We start from the raw sequence: 22,220 nt of genomic DNA on the forward strand, positions 1-22,220 counted from the left end.
TTTTTTTGTTTTTTTTTAAAAAAAAAAAAAAAAAAAAAAAAAAAAAAAAAAAGCGTTACTTCGCACGTATTCACATCTTTGCTGATATGAGTCTTATTCTTTTTTGTCAGAAAAATAAATAATCAAATGCATTGATTGTTGGTCACAGCACAACAGAATACAAAAGAAATGTTGAAGGAGCAACATGCTTTTGGATGCTTTTGCGAGGTGCTGCTGTGTATTAATGACCACAAAGTAGGTTTAGGCTTTTTTTTTTTTTTTTTTTTTTTAATACAGAGAATGAAAACCAGGAAATTCGTCGTCGCTTTATTGCTAATCTGTTTGCAGAATCCACTCTTCAAGCCAAACTGGTTATTAAGGCAAACATTTCCGTACCTTCCTAAACCATTTTGACTGGTGTAAATGAGCACATCCTGTCAGAGACACTCAAGACGCTATTTGGGGCAGATAATACGCATGCTTCAGGAAACAGACCCCGTAATGGATGTCAACATTCTGCGACCCATTATTCTCCATCCACCAGTCCTGGTGGACTCTTCCTACCTCTCTCTCTCTCTTACACTCTCCCTGATTCGGTTGCAGTGCCGCATCATTACACGCGGCATGAGAGGAGGCAGGATGCAGACCCGCAACCCTCCAGAGACGTTGGAGAGAAATACTCAGTGTCTGAAGAAGTCCCATATCTCCACAGACATGTTTAATGTGCTTTATAGTGAGATTAATGAGCAAACTGCTACAAAAGTGATAAATGGGTAGATGAAGCCTCACTAAGTAGATTTATGGTGCAGTTTCTCTGCCAAAAATTAAGCCTGTTGTGAATCCAGTGGTGGCAAACAAATCCGACGCCAACGTTAGCGTGTGCGTGCTAACGGGCAGCAGAAACATGCTGCACGTTGAAACAGAGGCTGCCGTACGCTTACAGACCAGCCATGCCTCCAGTTTATCATCACCCAACCTGAAGTGCTTCCATGCATGCGTTCATCTTTGAACTTTGAGAAAACGTGAATCTTTAAAAAAAAAAAAAAAAGTCATTTGACAGTAAAGCAAAGGCTAAATTTCTCCAGAACATCAACTTAGACTGCAGCCACTCACACACAGTAGTGTGGGAGAAATAAGTGTGATAAGTTTAAAACAAAACGTTCGTACCAATGAAATTTAAACCCAAGCTGTCAATGTGGAGAAATTAAATAATCAGCCTCATCATTTGCTCTGGCTGCTTGTAGCTCTACCTCATGCGATACAGCAACCAGCCACCAGTGGAAGTTCAGCAGTGACTTGTGTGTGAGCTGAGTCATATGGGCAAATATTTGCTTTCTTTTCTGTACTGTGCATGTATGTATATGCATTTTATACATATACTTTTTATATTTTTAAATATTGATAATAGATCTTCCATATCCTCTAAAGAGCTATAACTTTTGCACAATTACAACCACCTCTATCTCCTTTTAATTTAGCAAAATCTGTAAGCAAAATAACTTCATTAGGCATCCTGCATGTTATTCTTACTTGAAAAGCAACTATCCAAAAACATGCAGGTCAGGCGGGGGTTTTTTTCCCTTTTTTTTTTTTTTTTTTTTTTGCAGCATGTCTTCCACCAGTTGGTGCAGCCATAATACTTTGACATTAAAAAGATGACTCTGGAGGGGAATTTTCACAACCACAAAGACAGTTTGAGATGCTTAAAGGTGCCGAGGGAAAAAACGCAGAGACGAGGAACGAGTGGGTGTTTTCGCCACCCTTCTGAATCGCTTTTTTTTTTTTGTCCTGTCACGATAGCTTTATCTGTTTATTTGCACCCATCACATTGCATGTATGAGTGCAGCATGCAAAGAGAGGAGAGAAAATGCTTTAAAGACAGCCTGTGGTTATCTTCAGACAAGTCCCATCAAGAGAATGACACCATTTAAATGTCCATTAGCGACTTTCCACCTGGGCAGCTGAAAAAGAAACTGCTGACGAAATTAAAACAAAAACAAGAAGCTGCACAAAAAGAAAAAAAAAGGGGAAGCTAGTGTCGAAGAGCGAATGCCCAGCTCTTGATGGAGGTGTGTGCCAATAAGTAGCTAGAAAAATGAGTTGAACGAGTTGTGAAATGTCTTGCAAAAGAGCGCTGGTGTTCCTCCCGGATCATGCTGAAATGTCCAAATGCAGGGGCAAAACTTAAAGATCAGTGGCAGACGTGACAAAAATCTTCTTGGCGAACACAAACCGAGACTATCTGACCAGCACAAAGAACGGGTCTTTAATGCCGGACGGTCTGTTTGTTTAATACTACTGCTGGAAATGACTCAAAAAATGATTACTTTTCTGGTTGAGATGCACATTCCCACGGAAAGCCACCTGGAAGTCTGCCATGTGTGCACTTTGTCTTCTTCTCTGCCAGAAGCTGCACATATTTGAACATTACAAACTGCGTCCTTTGTTTTCACTGGCAATAAATAACATGCGCTTGAAGCAGCTCCTATTTTGGTACATTTATCCATCATTTCCATCCCAGCTGGAGGCCGGTGAGGACGTGATAACATTTGTGCTAATTTTTGTGCTCAGCATGCAAGAGGGGCGATACGATCAGAAAAGCTCTATTATCTCTACATCAACGGTGTTCACCAAGCTCAGGACAGTGCATATTAAATGCCTCTTGACCCGTGTTTGAATATTCTCAATATTTATTAGCTTCTGGTTCGGCATGTCTTCATACAACTTAACTGAATGTGTTGGAAAAGTAAAATATCGAAGTGGAAAGTAGCAGGAATCTGGTTGCAGAAGTGGACACTTCTACTAAAACTAGGTCAGGGTTTTTATTAGTCTAATGTTTTGGCTCCGTTTTGGTATTTCCAACTTTCTACGCAATTATTCTTGTCATTATAAACACAACTTTGTGAAATGATTCTCTTTAACTCATGGCGAGCGGGAGTCAAAAAGTGCTGAAATAGACTTGAAAAGTGATCCGACGTCCGAGAACAAACAACAAATCTGTGCATGTAGCTTCTGCGGACTCTCCTGCAGATGCATCAACTCGTCACAAGTGCAGTCAAATAAACAAATGTCAAACTTTCGGCTTCAAAACGGTTTTGTCTCGAGACCGGTGACGACGCTCCAATAGCTTTGTTTTGTTTGGTGTTTTAAAGGAGATTACACCTAGCCTAATTCGACATGAAGTTTGATTTCAGGTTAGAATCTAATTGAGTTTTTCTCGGCGTTCTGATCCACAGATTTGTGTCGCAGGCTCAGTGACCGGGAGGTGGGGGGGCCTCAGCTGGGGAGCAGCACCAAACAGCATCAGAAGCAAACAGCACACAATAACAAAGATGGATTGCTCTAATAGCAACACATCTGTGCTCAAAAGCAACAAGTAGACACACAAACCGCATCAATGTTGCTCTCATCTAACAGAGTATTGATACATAAAGTTATGGAACAAAGCAAAGGGAAAAATGTTGCCGTCTTCTTTTATTTTTAGTTGCAGTTTAAAACGAGACTCTTGGCACATTTTCACGTTATTCTAAAGCTTCTCTGTTCATCAGCACGTGAAGGTTGGTGACGACAAATGAGTAAAAAGGTAAAGGTCCTTTTTTTTGTCCCTTCTCAGATTTTCTTGTAAATCTTTTAAAGGGCTTCCGATAACATTCCCCAGTGTCTCTCATGACTGTTTTTGTGTTTACACTGTCTTTAAAGACGTGCACCGCTTGCAGTTTTCTGGCCGCTTGCAATCATTGAAAAATCTTGAAACGCCGATTCCGAGTTTGGCTGACACCGATTTGTTTTGTTTGCAATATCGCTAAAGATAGCGAGAAAGTCTGCGGGTTGGCAACAGTGGAGCGACTTACTGATAACTGCAGACATGACCTGGTAGGCCGGTCTGCCAGTCAAACTTTTCTCACGGGAAAACAGAAGAAGACGGCGGTTATATTTAGACCTCTGCAAGAGATCTGGGCATAAGATTGGTGAGTATCAGACGATGGCTATCTCCTAAAATTAAGGAAGTCAGTTCACCGCTGAGAATCTTTTGTCATGAAACACATAAATAAGAAATGCTGAAACTGATGGTGAACCGAACTGAAAATGAGCGAAGAAGGCCAATAAAAGATGACAAAGCAAACAATTATCAACCTGGATAACGGCTGTTTACGAACCCTTTTAAAAAAATCAAAATATAAAACAAACTGAAGACTGAAAAATGGAGGTCTCAGCGCCCCTTTTCAACAAGTAAAGGGATTCATTTTAACAGATTTTTCCACAAAACGCGGCACAGATTTTGTTCTGTGAAATTCCAACCATATTTTAATCAAAATCTCTCTGATACTAATCTGCGTATGAACGTGTGTGTGTGTGTGTGTGTGTTTGTGTATGTGTGCGTGTGTGTGTGTGTGTGTGTGTGTGTGTGTGCGTGTGTGTGAATGGGTGAATGACTGAATGTAGCGTTTTGGATCCTCTACGCCTCATAAAGCGCTACACAAGTACAGGCCGTCACTGAACAGCAACGTTCAGAGAAAATGCACTCTGACTGCTTTAAGGCTCATTTATGAGGCAACAGAAGAAATGAGGGAAATGAATTTGATGACTCAGCATACGCGCTTAAAACAGCAAGACGCGATATATGTGCTTTAACATTTTAACTCTTTACAGTCCAATCAGAACCTGCAATGATTTTTCCCTTTAACATATTTAGTGTGGGCATTTGTCAAATAAACATGTTATTTTTCATAGATTGAGAATGATACATGTAGCTTCCAGATGCGTTTTGGGGATTGAATCACAGATTTAATGTAGTTTACTCTGCCTACTGTGGTACCTGTGATCTTTGAGGTGTTTGCCACCGATATTTCCTCTGGATACGTGTCTTGTTTACTGGCCCCCATGCAGATTAAATGCATATCTTTGTCAATAATTCACACCATTATATCAAGACCACAACTAAAAGCCCGGTGGGACAAATCCTCGAAGGTGATTCCTAACAACGTATCAAGAGACCAGCTATTGCATCTGACATAGTTTTAGCAGAGGTCAAAGGTCGCTCAGAGCAACGAAAAGTCAGTGGAAACTTCTTCTCATTGCTTTTAGTAAACATTTTGTGTGCACTGCTCCTTAAAATCCCAGAACGCGACGTAGCCCTTTTCTGGTAGCAATCATCTTGTGGATGCTGTTAAATCCCTGTTGTCTGCATGTCGCTCAGGCTCTTTGAAGGAAGAACGTGCTCCATGTGCCGAGCGCAAACGTTTTGGAAAATTGCGAAGTTCTCCGCCCCCAAAAGAATAAATAAATATTGAACAACCACACCATTCAGATAAGACGCCTTAAGTTCTTCCCTAACTCAACCCTCTGAACTTGAAGAACAAGGGGCGATATTTATTGCTGGAGTGCAAACATCCTTCTTCCTTTTTTTTTTTTTTTTTTTTTTTTTTGGAACTGTTGCATCATTAGTGGTAAAGAACCGAAAAAGATGCAGCACTTTTTCTGTACCCCTTTTCCATCTTTTTCTAAAGACATGCACAATTTTTTTCGATTCATTATATTTTTTAATCTCTTGGTTTCATTTCTTTAGAGAGTCATCTGATTTCCTTTTTATTTGCTCTCCAGCACCTGCACAGACGATCACCACGCTCTGCGTCATATATGCTGTGTTTGTCGTGAGGGATTGTATTTCACTGCCGTCTCTCAGCCAACTTATATGAGCTCGTAAATCTTCTGCTGCTGCTAAGGTGGAGCACAAAACAAGCACATCACACATCCAGCCATCATGTAATTTCCAAAGGTGTAACAATTACCGCTGATGGCTAACTGGATTAAGCTTACATTTTCATTCAGCAGTTTAAAAACCGTTTCAGATCCTCTATTAATATTTCATTTTTCAAGGAAATATTGATGTGGAGAGATTTGACTGCAAAAACACAAAATCTTACTAATTTTGTTTTTTGGTCTATTTTCTGGTAAATTAAAAGAAGGCAAAACTAACTTACAAGTAATCTTTGCTTGTTTTAAATTAATAACTCCTCAATTTTTATTTTAAAAAAGAACTAGACCAACTGGCAGATTACTCCACTTATAAAAATACATTTTTTTTGTCATAATCTGCAAGTGGAACCAGAACGTTTCCATCAATTTTGACTTGAATATATATTATATATCTTCATATATCTTGCTGAGAAGTTAGTTTTTTTTCTTATTTCAAGTGTGCTGAGATATTTTGCACAATAAACCATATCAAGAACACTTGGTAAGATCTTGTATTTTTTGCCGTGTATTGAAAATGTCTGTCCAATATTGAGATTCTTTTTAAAATCATCATGTTCAGAGAGATGGATTACTTGACGTTTAGTGGTTTCCCCCCTCATTTTTTTTTTAATCCTGTTTGTTCTTAAGGTTGTTCCTAATCTATCGTGTGATTTCGTGTCATCGAGGCGAAGAAAAGCTTTTTACAGCATTATTTTAACATTTAATTGAACAACGTGTAGACGATTTAAAATCTCCAACTATGCAATACGATAATATTGACACACATAGGTGTTCAAATGTTCTGCTCTTTAAATTACTCCGGTGCATTTTGAGTGTGCAATGTGATCTCCTTCCCCTCACCGCAGAGTGACACAACAAAAGGGTCGCAGCCCCTGGATTGAGACACTATCCTTGGGTGTGGAGCGCAATTAATGTAATGGTGTGCGAGCGAGGAAGCTGCTGAATGACAGGATGAACAAGATCTGGCACACATCACGGCAAACCGAAACTCCAAACATAGACGGCTGCAAATAACTTGCAGGTGAAAGCAGTACATGGCTGCAAAAAAAAAAAAAACATACATGTGCTGCAACTGTTCAGAGCTGCACCCTGACACAGTGTGCAGCTGTTGTCTTGCTGCAAATGGTGCTGTGTTTTTGCAGGATTCTTCCTTTGTTTCCCACGTGTAGGCGTGAGTTATCTCAACTCTGACTTCCTCCCACAGTTAAAAAATAAATAAATAAAAAAGCTTAACTTAATGGGTTTCTCTAAATTGCCCTTAAGTCTGAGAATGTGTTTGTGGTTTTTAGTGATGAGCTACAACCCTGCGAGGATCAGGGTAGTATAAAACTGGATGGGCCATTTACAACAACCTTTATGACACGCACACACCCGTTTTAAGAGCTTTTATAATTCAATTGATGCCCTGCATTTTCATTAAGAGAAATAATTCACTGCAATTGCAGTAATGTGCTTATTTGTAATTATAGTCTACACATGGGAGAAGAAGCTCCAGGGAAAGTTTACACGCCCCAGCTCCAACAACTCATGCTGCACAAAGTGCTTCACAACAGACCAAAAAGAAATAAATGCAGGACAATAACGGAATTTTAAAATTTAAAAGAGGACTTCAAAAAAAAAAAAAAACAGAACTGTAATTGGAAGGGGCTATTAAGGGGATTTCCCAGTCAGTCGTGAAGCTGTCGGCGCATTAGCCGCTTTTTGTAAAACTGAGTTGACATAGGCGTGTTTTCACACCAGGACGATCACACGAGAGTTCAGATGAGCTTTGAAAAGCACACAAACAAAACAAGCATCCTTCCTTATGCAACAGAGCCAACTGCAGTTCATTTAACCCCTTAACCGCCACCCTGAAAACAATTACACGTCATCCAGCTGCTCGGACCAAACATCTCCGAGGTGAACATGTTTCATACACTTTGAAAATGTTGGTTTGTTGTGTGCAGAAACAGTTAGTCCCCTTAATTCATCTTGTTTACACCAGCTTTTGATCAAAGAATCCAACTAATTATTAGTTTAATATCTGGATTTTAACATCTATTGTTTTCTTTCATGCAACACTTTTATGCTCTTACTTCTTTCCGTCTTTCCTTTGTACGGCGCTTCGCTTTGTGTATGAACGGTGATGTTTAAATAAACTTGCCTTGCCTTGCCTAGCACAGGTCTGTCAGCAGGTTACAGTCAGACATGAATCCCTCTGTTTACCCAAATCTTAAAAAAAATAAAAAATAAAAAATCTGACTTACGTCCAGCTATCAGTGCAACTGCAGTTTAAACAAGGAGCAAATCTGAAGCAAAACGGCTGAATATGAAGCACCAAGGTCCTGAAATGACCTAGTTGAAGTGCAGAGCTAAATCTGATCGGCAAGCTTTGATAAAAAGAGCTGTGCAGAAACGCCGTTACACGTTACACCAAAACCTTACCAATGTTGTACAGAAGAGCAGCAGGCAGTTCCTACTAAATAATCTGAGATAAAACTGAAAGCAACTATTTAAATGGGAGATTTGTTTTACCCATTTTAAAACGCGGTAACTACTTTTCCTCACAATATTCTTAGTGAAAATAAGCACCAAAACAGAAATATTATGATGTCCTCATGTAACACCTTGACAGAAGTTTCCACAGGATCTGTAATAACGTCATAACGTATCAAAAAAATACATCATCGGAGTGATTACAGAATTTGATACACTGAGCAGCTGTTTTATGAAATGCCTGACTGTATTTCTTGGGAAAATGTGTTTTTTATTTACTTTCTTTTTATTGGGATAATCAAAAAACATGTATAGTGGACAGCATGGCCATTATATTCACAGAATGATGCATACTATAAGAGTTTAATGGGACCACATTAAATCTTAGCCAATGCTTGTTTTTTTACGAAATGCAGATCAGATTTTGCACAAAGTAAAACTTAAGCCGTGTGCAAGAACAATTGGAGTTTTCAAACTCTGCCTCGGTTGTTGAAATATCTAAATTTTCTTCTCAAATGTTTATTATTACCAGACAATAATAGCCTGGCTCAAACCACCACTTTGCAAAGTTTCTTTTTGGAATCATGGTGTCAGCAGAAACATCAGAAGATGAAGATTTAGCACGATCATTAAACAGGTTTGTGGCTTGTTCTGGAAAATAAACGTTTGTTTTATATTTTCTTTCCTGCGATCTTTGATATTTTTTTAAAGGCTTTTATGATGCAACAAGAGTAAAATATGTGGAAAACTTCTGTTTTAGGGGGAAAAAAGAGATTATTCATGAGACTGTGAATACTACTGAAAAACATGGGAAATGATTGACCTCCTGCTCTCGCCACTGTAATCAACGTTTTCACTAGAAATTACTCAAAACCTGGAAAATGACCCAAAGTTGTGAACTCACGGAGGAGTGTGATTAAACTCAGCATGTTCCAAAGTTTGAGCTTCATTTATTTTTATGTATGTTTTGGATTTGCTGTGATTTGCATTTTGTACAAGAGGCAACATTAAAGAAAAAGGTTAATGAGTTGCAAAGCATGTCAGGACTTTAAAGGTGCAGCCTGGAGGATCTTGGTAGCTGCTAGCAAAAAATACGAGTCGTAATCATCTGAACGCCGTCCGCTTCACCTCGTTTGTCTCTGTTGCATGCAAGAAAAACGCACTGTACCCTTGTTTCAGTCAGCAACAAGTGGAGGAGGGGCAGCAAACTAAATAGATTGTGAACAATAAAACTGGCAGGATGGTAACCTGACGACAACCAAAACATACGATAAACGTGAGCGTGAATGGGAACACACACACACACACACACACACACACACACACACACACACACACACATTTAGGATTGTGTCTCTCTCCATTAAAAAGAAAAAAACCAACTCTTATTGTTCCCCTTCACAAAGCGAGCTGCTGATTGCGGAGTATCATCTTTCCTGGGAAGCCTTGACAGAGCGCTAAAGTCTCTGCAGCACCTGGAGCATAAAACCAGACGGGAACACAAAGCAGTCGCAGCGTGTGTCTTTCTACAACTATGCCACACCACTCCCACGGCGCGCAGAGACATCTGATACCTACGGCCCATGCAAAGGTCGAGGGATATCCCCCACCACTGGATTCGATTTCCATTGTGATTCCTCTTCTGAGAGCTAAAATTAGCTTTGCATCAATGCGGATGCTCCGGTCCTACCAATACACCGCAGGTCCTATGGGGCCATTAAAGGAAATCACGACCCGTCGTAGTACTGTAAAGACGAGATTCTATAGGATAGGATAGAAAGTGGCAATCAAAGAAATTAGAACTGCACAAGATTGAATTTGTGTAAAACAGAATGAAAAATGAGAGTAAAATACTTTACAGTAAGAGCAAAATGTCAAGATTAATGATATACAGTTATTTATATCATTTTTATAAATATGCTCCCGTCCAAAGGAGCATAAGACTGGGTAAGTTAATTTAGAAATGTTCAAAATGTGCATCATGGGCAGCATTAAAAGACAACGGGACAAATAAGTGACATAAAAAAAAAAAATGGTGCTGTCTCAGCGCCTGACTGGAAACCTCTGAATTTATGAAGCTTTCAATCAAAGTGGACAATTTGTACTGGTACTTATATGATCCCTCAATGATGGCTCATTCAATCAATCAATCAATCAATCAATCAAGCTTATTTATAGTACATGTCAGCAACAAGAAGGTTCAAAGTGCTTAAAGAGGTTCATAAAAACACAAAAATACCAAGTCATCCAACTTGCTGCCTCACTGTGGGATAATACTGGACTAATGTTCAGCCACACCACAAAACCACATAATCAAAACTCTGAAAGTGCGACTATAAGAGGAACTTTCTGCAGATGATGTAATGTTTTTCCCTCCAGCCTGAGCAGGGAGATTGTTGTGAGCACATATTTCTTTGTCAACAAGAAATAATCTTTGTATCGTTCTGAAACCGATACGGTATCGATATCGTCGGTATTTTGCATCGATCCGCCCATCTCCAGTTTACGGGTTGCGAATTGACTCTGTGTCTGTACTAAAAGAAAAAAACACACCACCAGCCAACCAGACAGGCCTTGGTCATCCAATCAGAGTATTCCTTGCAAATACTGCATTCGCTTGAATAAATAACAACCAGGCATTATTACACAAAATGGAAAAACACAAGAACATGTCATACAATAACACTTGAATTTTGTACCTTAGGAATATTTAGCTAAACATTAAAATCCTCATCATTGACCATTTTAGCTAATATTTATTTTATATTACTTCTGAATGTGAACAGTTTGTATTAAGATCTAAATGTCGATTACATAATTAGTATTTAACTGAAGTGAAAGAAATTTCTTCTTATTTAAGTTATATATATTTTTTGTGTTTGCCTTTTTGAAGACTCTATAGTTGGAGTTACAGTAATGTCAATAATGTCTTCCAATTACATGTGGCACCAAGTCATGTTGTCAAATTTCCTGCCAACTTCTAACATTTTTCAACACAAAGACATGGTAGATCCCCCAGCACCTTCACCGCTGAGACTAGTAAGTTCTCTGCATTACCACTTGATAACATCACAGTCATTTTTATTTTTGTTCCACTTCTGTGGCAATAAAAAAAAAAACCTGAGTCATTTTCACTCTTTTTGGCAAGAATCAACCTTTCAGTCTTGAATCATCTTTGACCTTTTGGGGATTTGGAGAAGTTTCTTTCGCTAGATCCGGATCCAACTGGCTGCGGGCGTCGTCATCCAGTGACTACTTATTCCCACTTGTGCTTTTTTTGGGAGGGGGCGTCAGTCACTGCTACGGGACTTTTTGTGGCTCGTGGCCTTTTGTAATAAGGAATATATGTGCTCTAGTTAACAAGGAAACAAACGCTAATTTGTATAAACAACGTAAAGTTGGCTCTAGAAGCAGAACCTCTAGCAAGTAGGTTGTTAATTGCAGAAAGGGTTTTGGATCTCTGGCTTTTTCTTTTCTTAGGCAGCTTTGCTCTCCAGGTTTTTCTCATCTTGTTCTCAGCGGACATTTCCCCAGAGTACTTTTGGATTTGGTTTGCTGTCTTCATTTTTTACCCCAAATCACTGGAAGGCCTTTTTTATTGTCTTTATTTAGAAGGTAAAACTCAAACGAAGCTGCACATCGTTTCCTTTCTGAACAAGGAATAACAAACTAATGTACTTAAAAACTACTTTTACGTGAGTTGGTAGTAAAAAAAAAAAAAAAAAAAAAAGAGGCTAGGTTACGCATAAGAAAGGCTTCCTCAGAATCTCTATCGATTTGTCCATTTCCAGTTCTCATAAATCTCTTCCAGGGTTCACCACAGACGCCTTTTCAGGGTCAGAAGGATCCGCAGATGCCATGTCTGGACTCTGCCAGATCATTTTCATATCCAAGTAAAACCTATAAATAGTTGAAGTAATGCACTTCAGAAGTTGCGCCGTCTGTGAATGCTCATTCTGAAATAGCAGTGCAGAACAATGGAGGTATTAAAGCTATTCTTATCAGTATAATACTTTCCCTTTCCAGCGGAGTGGAGTAGTTATTTAGTTTATGGATCAATACGAGCCTTCCTGACGTTTTATCTTACATACGCAGCGGTCAATGCAGTATGTCTGAGTAAGTTAAATATACATATACACTAATGGAAACTTTTTGTGAATTAGTTAAAGAAATAAGGCGATCAATGCTACATTTGACATGTTTTTTCATTTAATGGTGCTAAAAAAAGAAAGATCTGGAGCCATTCTTTCATCGATCCTGGTATCGATTACTGATTTATGGGAGATTTATGGTTCTCATGGTAACATTTATTGGAAGCAATGGAAACCAAGTAGAGGGAATATTTGTTTCTTTTGTTTAATCAACAAGCTTGTAACTTCTGATATTTGCTTTAATTTCATATAAAACACAAAAGCTGAGAACTTTGTAACGTCTAAATTGGTCAGAGCGATCTTGCTTTAAAGACCCTCTTCAGTGATCTACTGCTTATCGATATCGACTTTTATTAAAGCATTACTTTGAGAAATGTAACAAGCAGTGACCACACATACATATATATCTGGTAATGCATTTTTAAATACGTCAGTGACTTGAGTACAAAAGAAATAAATAAATCAAAGGCTTCTTCTGGGAACAAACAAATTAAGTGCATTTTTCACAGATCCTCTGAAGTAATAAAATTAATCACCTCACACTTTTACTGCTCAATGACACTTTAGCAGAGCCGACTACTGTAATGGCACAATAGACTATAAATCTAATAGAGGTGGTGGGTAATATACGGAGACAAGCCTGAGAAGTTGAACGGATCTCAGACACACAGCAGCTTTATGCCAACCACTATCGCCACAGCTCCGTTTCACCTCGTCCTTGAACGCAACGTCCCTGGATGTGAAGTTTGACTTCGAAATAAATCTTCCCCAACTGCTCGACAAGACGTCTCCTAGTTTCCACAAAGTAAACGAGGATCTGCTGAAACCTGAAGTCTAAATACGAGATCTGAAAACACCGTTCACGGTAGAGAGCCAATAGAAAAACTGCATATGATCAATCTTCTCTCTGATCATGTCATTATTATTCTTCCCTGCCAACGTTATGGTGAAAAAAGACACCATTTACTCTCTTCTCCCTGCTTTTTTTCCTTCACCGCTCTGCATCAGAATGGTGACAACGCTGGCACAGCTCGATATCTGCCCTCGGAGAACGTGCTTTACACATGCAAGGATAAGCCGGAAACACACTGTCGTTTCATGGTTTTGTGGTTTGCTCTTGCTGTGTTCACTAAGAGCAACACACAAGGACGCAGGCGTTTAGCCTTCCGGTACATGTCAAGACAAAAACTTGCTGTAATAAATTTAGTGTGAGCAACACGGTGAAAACATCCCACTAGACTGAATCAGACATTTTGCTTCTCTCTCCCCTTCCCGTTCCAGCATCTGCTGCGCTATGAGCCAAACCAGCGGGTGTTAATCACCAGCTCAGGTCTGACTGGAAAAGGTTACTGTTGCTTGTACGTGTAGAATCAGGCTTTGCAGAGTGACGAGTGCAACTGGAAATGATTTACACGCACAAACAGGCACAGAGACCTCTAGACGTGTGTCCACGCTTGGCACGAGAGAGCTAAATTATGGAAAACATTACAAAACGTGTGCTGGAAACGCAACTCTGCACTTGACAAGTCCCGAAAGCTGTCTGTGATTTTGTGGAAAGCGCGTCACGTCACAGTGTTTTGAAAAGACGACTGTCAACAATCACAACCTATCAGCAGCAAGCAAATCTGCACTAAAGGATTTGCACGTTGTTTTGTTAGTCAAATCCAGGTTTTCGCCAGAGACTCTAAGCATTTTTGTTTTCACCATCCGATTTCACATCCAGACTGAGACGGCATTGTGTTATGTGGCCCATCCGGCCTGCTGAGCTCAAACACCTTTCACTGGGCAGAGAGCAGCTGCTGATCCAGACCTAAAATCTCTTAAAAGTGAGTCCTGGTCAAGATCGGAGCGTGACGAGAACAGGAAAGTAACAACAGTGAAAGTGTTGTTAAAATCAGAGTGGCCAAAAATGAAATCAACGGTATATCAATGACGTATGACACTTGCACTCAAAGGACCGTGACAGAAAATCACTGTAAAAAGCAGGAAATGAAGCAGGAAGTCAATCTTTGTTTTTTTTTTCTGTACAACAGGAAACACACTGAACTGTATAAGGAGTTGAAATATCAATGACTCATTAAAAAAAAACACTCTAGCATAGAGTCCAGAGTTATTTAAGGGTGTGGCTGTGTGTGTAAAGTCAAATACATACTAAAAAATAATTGTTGTCAGAACATTTTAATATCAAACTGGGGAAAATAAAAATAAAAAAGTTATAGAAATGCAGAATCATTTCCAAACTTATGTCATTTTTTACCCTCTTTAGATCCTGAGCAAATAATAACTAACGAGAGTCTTAAGGAAAGCTAAGTTTAGTTATAGTTGTGTGAAGTGTGAGCAAATAGGATCCTACTTACTCATTAACCCGGGGACTCAAGGAGTTGCACAAACAGAACATGAAGCAGGTTAAAAGATCTCAAAGGGCAACAAATGATTTTGATCCAAAGTCATTTAAACAGAGCTCTAAATCCATCTGGGAAGGATTAGACGTTTAGAAAGTGTTGGTTTTTACTCCAACAAGCCACAACGAGAGCCAATATTAGCATTTGGGAAAAAGAAAAAACGGTGAATCTCCCCAAGAGTTAACAACGAATCAAAAATGACTATTGTTTGATCAATTGAAACATATAGAAGTGAGAGCAAAGGTAGAGCAGAAAATAAGAGCAGATGCATAATTGCAGCTTCACCAAGTTAACCCCACTCTGGAACAAAAATATCTGTCATTGTCAGGGAGGCAGAGTTATGTGTGATATCGATATTTGGTATTATATTTTTGCTGAAATTCAAATTGACATCAGGCACAAAAACACTCAGGACATTTCCAGATCCAAATCTCTTTTGACTCGAACGCCTCACTGCATTACTAAAATGTTTGCAGGCACCAAAGTTGGGTTTTCCTGAATCTTAGACAGATGAGAAGAAAACTTTGTCATCACGGCTCATTTCCCCCTCTGGGGTTTTCGGCAATGATTTAGGTCAAATACTATCATGAACCAGAGCTGAGTCAAGCATCCAGGAACAGACCACAAACTAGCATATGGCAAAAAACAAGAACCCTTTTTTTTTTACTGCTTTCCGTAAACCACTTTATCACCAAAAAGACGGTGACCAGACAAGAAAAGCAAACATTGTTTTACTATGAAACACACGCTTTGTGACACGCATTGAGCTCATTATTTAGTGTTTCTAGCAAATGTTTTGCGGAACTGATTTGACCTCAGATTCCGACAAAAAAGGAGGGCAACCTTCTGCCCCAGTGGAGAGAGGCAGGACCAGTCCTCTAGGGTTTTCAGGTTAGGTCCACTCCCCTAGACTAGGAGCAAATGTGAGGCTTACTCCTCAAAACAAACTCGCACGTCTCAGACACACCTAAACACAACACGGCCGTTAAAGAGGCTTAAACTCTGCCTACAAGCACATTCCAAAACAGCTGCCATGCCCAAGAAAGCTTCTTTTACATAAGTGTGATGATATAAGAACGAGAGTAGACAATGACAGATGGGAATATATACACATACCTGCTCTGACGTTACCACTTACAAGAGCAAAAGAACAGGAAGCATAAGCCACTTGTTTTATGTTACGATTAAACATTTCCTTGACTTGTTCTGACAGCAGTGTGGAGCTCTGGGATTTACAAGCTATTGTGTCACTTTTCTGTAAATAACTTTCTAGTTTTCCAATTGTGACAAATGATGCCTCAACGTTCGAAACCCGGACCAGCAGCAGTTTGGAGGGGCCTAAGACTTCATCTGTGAAATGAAAAGATTTCATACATGAAACCTTATAGGTTTACGCAGAAACTTATATCACTGTGAGGTGCCGTAATTTGCCAGATTGTCGTGTAAATGAATTTTTGAAAACAATGGCGCTTCATCCTCTCCTCTGACGTAACTCAACCCTGTGCTATATTTAGATGTGACATTTGTGGGCTTTAATTCACCGGTGGATGGTTAATGTTCCCAAAGAACCATGTGAGTTAGTGGGACTTCTATTGAGAGCTGGAACCATGTAATATAGCAGGCCATCCTAATAAGCTAGATTTTATCACATATTATTAGGAATGTTAATAACTGGCAAAAACGGAAGAGCAATGATCAAATTCCTACATTTCGCTATATATTTAGTCAAACTGATCCACGAGCCCAGGAGTCTGTTCTCCAAAAGCAGAGCCATCCTTCTTCAGAGAATCCAATATTTAGAAGCAGCAGTACATAACCTTGGAGAAAAAGTTGACATTTCCAGCAATTTCTGTGACGTCTAGCCTCGTGGGGCTACGTCAGCTGTGAGCGACTGCTCTGCGACAAACTCAGCATTAATTTGAAAAGAAGACCTGGGCCCACTGAGCAACAGATCGGTTCTTTTTCTTCCCAGCCCAGGTAAAACACCTGCAGCCCATGTCTAGGGTTTGTCTGGGAGCGACGACTCCGCTGCCATGAATTCTTGAAAACATTTTGCTTGAGAATCTTGTGTGTTGCTGGTGCAGATTATCGTACAACGCTTTTTATCTTCCACTCATATCCTTGGATACTGGACACTGTGAACGACCAGCTTCTTTAGCTATAACCGATTCTGCCTCTGGTCCTCAAAGACGGGTCTGCTGCTCCTCACAGGCCTTAATAACTAAGAGAAACCTTGTTTCTCACACATAAGTTGCTCAGCTGCTATAATAAAGGCAAATTGCAGAATGACGCCATGCGTGGAAGATCACCGACGATGACCACCACTGGTTTTAACTGTTGTCAACATAATGCGCTACATATATGTGACATATGAAAGAAAAAGGGACGCAGTGCTTCGCTACTAATTGTCAACACTACGACAACGAGATAACAAGGTTAGCAAAAAGTTTTAATTCATAATAAAAGTAGCAAGAGAGTGGTAAGTAGGTCAGTTATTTGACTTTGGCAACCTTAACATGTAGATGTGACGTGGGATTCGATGTGTTTTGGTTCATTTAAACTACAAAAAGAGCAGCAAGTGTTTAAATTAACCACCTCTGTGTTAGATTAGCCACTGCAGCTAATGTGCAGTAGCTAATCTGCATTAGTAGATTAACACAGGTTGTTCATCTATAGCAATGGCATTACGTTGCAAGAAATATTAAAATCTTTGCCAGTGTAAGTTTTATTGTCTGAAATAAAACAATAAAATATAGACGTAGCTGAAATGTGCCTTTAGAGTTTTCATTTGCAGCAGAGATGCTGGAAGACGTTCAAATAAAATAGCAATCGTAATACATAACATGTTTTCCACTAAGCAGTAAAAGAAAAGAAAAAAACAACTGTTGAGGTTTTCCCTCTCTCCTCCGATTTGCTCTTTTGCATTGGGGGACCAAAACCTGCTCTAACCCAGGGGCCCGCATCCCGCTAAAACCCGGCCCTGGATGGAAGCGGGGCGCATGATATACTCACGGTTAGAGGCAGGGAGCACACCATAAAGATGATCGTGATAAGCGCCAGCATCACCACGTGGTCCATCTCCTCCTCCCCGCGTCCGAACCAGGCCAGGCTCAGCTTTTTCTTCCGGGCCACCGACACCACGGAGCCGCGGCGCACCAGGTGGCTGCGGTGCATCTTGCACAGGCTGACGATCACGGAGCCGTTGCAGACGAACACGACGAAGATCAGCAGCGCATTGAGCGAGGAGTAGGACAGCGAGAAGGCCAGGATCAATTTCCCACGCTCTTCCCAGGTGCCAGGGGCGTCCCCCATATCCATGAAGCACCACGTCCCTGGGCAGTACTGCCGGAATTTACCGTACCCGCTGAACGGCAAGAGGCAGCAACTCAAGGAGAAGAGGTACACGAAGAAGAGGGCGACTTTGGCAAAAGTGGGGCGGATGTGCACCGAGTAAAAATACGGGTGGCTGATGGCCATACAGCGCTCCAGGGCCATAGCGCACAGGATGAGGGTGGACGCCAGTCCGAAAAAGTTCACCACAAAGCCGAAAAGGTTGCACAGCTTCTCCCCGCCGAGGCCGATCAAGGACATGTTGTGGGCGTAGCAGATGAACACCGGCGGGCTGAGGAGGCAGGTTCCCAGCAGATCGGTGAGGACCAGGCCGGTCACCAGGATGCAGAAGACCGAGGACCGGGAGCGGTTCTCCTTCTGATGCACTAAGAGGATGAAGAGGGCCAGCAGGTTTCCCACCACTCCGAGCGAAAAGAAAGTGATGGTTATTGGTTTGTTGCCTTGGCCAACAATCGAGTGCTGGCCGTGGCACTTTGAGCTGCTGTTCATGTTCGCCAGAGCGGGGTCTCCCAGCACGAGGAGGGTTCACTGAAAACAATCCGAGCGTAAATCCTTTTTTCTGGAGACAGTCATTTGGCAAAACAGCGAGGATGCGGAGTAAAGGGCGCGATGCTGCCTCGTGTTAACACCCTCACAGCCCCATCACCCCTCACTGCACGCAGGTCCTGCAGAACATATAAAAGTGCTTTTAGATCAGGCAGAAAACCCTAAAATATCACAAAGTGGCATCGTGCTAATAGAAAAGTCTTGCTCTTTGTCACAACGTCAAAATATGATTCACAGGCATATTTGCAATGAATGATATAGTTACTTACCTCTCACTGAAGCAGCAGTACAATAATAATAATAATAATAATAATAATAATAATAATAATAAATGTATAAAAAAGTTTCAACTTTTTCATTCCTCTAACTTTCTCATTTTGCAGCTCTGGCTGTTCCGTCTTTTTCTTTTCTCTTTTTTTTTACTCTGAGAAAAATGACAGCAAATTCTTCGATGCAGACTTTGAGTTTAAGCTCTACCGACTGATCCGCACGGACTTTCCGGACACAGAAACACGACTGATCGACTCAAAGCTTTTTTTCCCTCCTCCTCTTTAAGTTTGTGCTGCGGCGCTCCACCCAGTCTGTTTCGGATCGATTCAAAAATCCCTCCCACTGTGCGACACGTGTGTCAGAGATGAAGGTGATGTTCAGAAGAACAGTTCCGCAAGGACGGCGGCTGTGTTACGATGATGATGATGATGATGATGATGATGGTGATGATGACGATGAAGATGATGATATGTGTATTTAAATTTGGCCAGTGTAAATATTTGTAGAGCAAATGTAAACCATCAGCAATCAAACTAAATCGCAATTTCTCAAATTATACACACAAAAAGTGTAAACAAACAAGCTGTGCACACGTACGCGTTTTTTTTTAATAATCACTAACATAAACAAAATGAATCAATAGAAAGACCCCCCAAAAAATACAATAAAATAAAATAAAAAATAACACCGACAGAGAATATAACACCAAAAATATACCAAATATATAAATTCATGTAACCTTTTTAAAGTCACATTTGACACATCATTTTTAATCACAAAAAAACGGAACAGTTGTACTGTAATATGGCACTGCTTGCAAAATAAATAGCACCATCGCCGCTTTAAAACTGTGAATAATTTTAATAGCACTTTCTACACACATTTGAAAGTGTAGAAATTGGGACATGGAACAAAAATTAGATGCAAATGGCCATGGTGATAAGCACTGGCTTCTCCCTAAAGTTGTTTTTTTTTTTTTTTTTGTATATGAATATTATTCGTTCTGACATTTTTAACATGTTTGAAATATATACATTTTTATCTAAATTTCATGGGCTAATGTTTAAAACTTTTCAAAGGTGCGCTTCCATGGCAACACATGACCAGGTGACCTCAAAGAGAAGAGAGAATGATTAACACAAAATATTAAATAAAGACAGTTACTTCCTCCAAACAAACAAAAAATACATTTACCAGATAAATTAGAATATAGAAGTACAAAAACCAGCTCCTGTTAGGGAGGTAAATCCCTGTGTGAGGGGTAAATCCCTCACACAGTGTCTCCTCTAGTTACTAAAAAAATTTTTTCTTAATGAGTCTTACCTCACCTGGTTTACATTTGATCCAACATCTCCCCTCCAACATCTCAGACCAGGAAAGAAACTTTGCAAATTATTGACTACAAATGTAATTCAAGCAGCTAATCCTTGTTTGCTTTTGCTCCACAGACAAAGCCGTGAAATAGCAACGTGCTGCCACTAGGGGGACTGGGCAAAAAAAAAAAAAACATCTCGACGTTTCAAACCGCATTGAGAGTTAGAATGATTTATGTTGGAGAGTTACGCTATTTGTTTCTCCCTGTCTGGCAGGCATTATTCCAATTTACCTTTAACTACTGCAGGGGTTTCTCAGATGAGGATGCCACACAGAGTGCTGACAGATTCAGCGCCCCTAAAGCAAACCGAGGTGGCACTTTTAAATAAACAGCAGACACAGAAGCTCAAAACAAATATTGGCATGTGCACACAAACTCCTCACAGCAGTCGGCCTGTTTGTGAGCACACCAAATGAGGAGAGGAGACTGCGACACGTTGAACATTTTACAATGATGTACGGCAGGCTTGCTGCATAGCAAAACAATTCAATATTTGTACACGTGAAAGGCAGCAGTGTTTGTTTTGTGGCCAAAAAACGTCATCAGCATCAGTAGACGGGACGAATATTCACAGAACTCCTATCCAGAACCGCACAGCATTCTGGGAGACGCAGACGCAGGCAGAAGAAAAGGCTTTAGCTGCTCAACCTCTCACAACCAGCTAAGCTAGGTTTGTGGTATCAACTAGCTCGCTCGCTCTTTGGTTGCCTAGCAACAACCTGTTGAGCAACCTGCACAGCAGCAGTTTCAAGTTTGGCCATTGTCCCTAGAAACTGCTTACAAACAAACAAAGGCGTGGAGTGAAAACTGTAGATAAATAACCAGGAAACGTCGCACCACCAGTTTGGAATCAAAAACTAATCGGTAATTATCGACATCGATAATTGTCAACATCGACTGGTATGAAACTCTTACATCGTGAAAAGCTTTTAAGCCGCATCGGTGAAACTGAGGTGACATGTCTATGAGAAACAGGAACAGGGAAAAACTCCAGCTGTCATAATGGGAGGTAACTTTTTGACCCACATGCAGAAACAAGAGAACCAAGTATCAGTAAAAGATGTTTAATGAAAAAACAACAAAACAATAGAGCTTCAGCAGGGTTCAAGGAACTGGGCAGCAGGAACGGGCTGGAAGAGAGGATGAGTGATGAGTAAAGGTCTGTGGATGTCCGGGTTCTGAATGAGCGGGACCGATCTTACAGTCAGGCGGTAGGTAAGCGGGGGTGGATACTGGTATTTCCTGGGTCGTTTCGGGTGGGGCAATCTGCTGCGGACCAACCGGCGAGGGGTAAGAGGATCAGGTACAGCCAGGAACTCAAAGCCTCGGGGGGGTGACCCAGGACGTCTCGAGGAGGTTGTCTGGAAACGAGTAAACACAACAGGTGTCACTGGAGGGTTCTCAGAGGAATCACAAACTGCTCTAGTGGTGGCCTACAGTACCATTACTGGTTAACAATCTGGCATCGATGTGTTGGTTGACTCCACTCTTAAACCTCTTCGGAGATGAGAAAATCTCCGACAGGTGTGAGGATCCCAGCGTCCCTGGTCACGCCCACCAGAGATCATCCACCAGGCGGCCCCTGGTGGAAGGAGCGAGAAGCAGCAGGAAAACCACCCGAGCACCCAGGATCACCACACCAGCAAAGAGAAATTCATGGCAAAGTTACTGCACTGTTTAACAAACCTGGGAAACGACCTTACTCTGCACTGAACAGGCTAAGTTATGGAATATGATAAATTATTTTTGAGGTTTAGATATGTAGGGCAGGGAAAAACAAAGGATGAGAAAATATCTCATATATATATAAACTTTGCTAGAACCAGTGGGCTTTTATCTGCTTTTCTAAATGTGAAACAGATGTAGAAGTATTTCAGCCAACAAACCAGTCGGCCAGCTGCCCGTCCATTTGGC

At 40.6% G+C, this 22,220-nt stretch overlaps 1 protein-coding gene across 1 annotated transcript in view; it reads right to left on the minus strand.

Moving 5' to 3' along the window:
• Positions 1-19,494, minus strand: part of ptgir (prostaglandin I2 receptor) — a 30,682-nt gene extending 11,188 nt beyond the window's left edge. The window contains exons 1-2 of the mRNA XM_015058065.1: positions 18,931-19,494; positions 17,777-18,780 (exon numbers count right to left, since the gene is read on the minus strand). Of these exons, the coding sequence (XP_014913551.1) occupies positions 17,777-18,604 (828 nt within the window). The 5' untranslated portion in view covers positions 18,605-18,780; positions 18,931-19,494. The remainder of the gene's footprint in view (positions 1-17,776; positions 18,781-18,930) is intronic.
• Positions 19,495-22,220: the final 2,726 nt, after the last annotated feature.

This window comes from Poecilia latipinna, unplaced genomic scaffold (assembly GCF_001443285.1).
Source record: "Poecilia latipinna isolate Pla-1442-1.1 unplaced genomic scaffold, P_latipinna-1.0 Scaffold1513, whole genome shotgun sequence".
Lineage (NCBI taxonomy): Eukaryota > Metazoa > Chordata > Actinopteri > Cyprinodontiformes > Poeciliidae > Poecilia > Poecilia latipinna.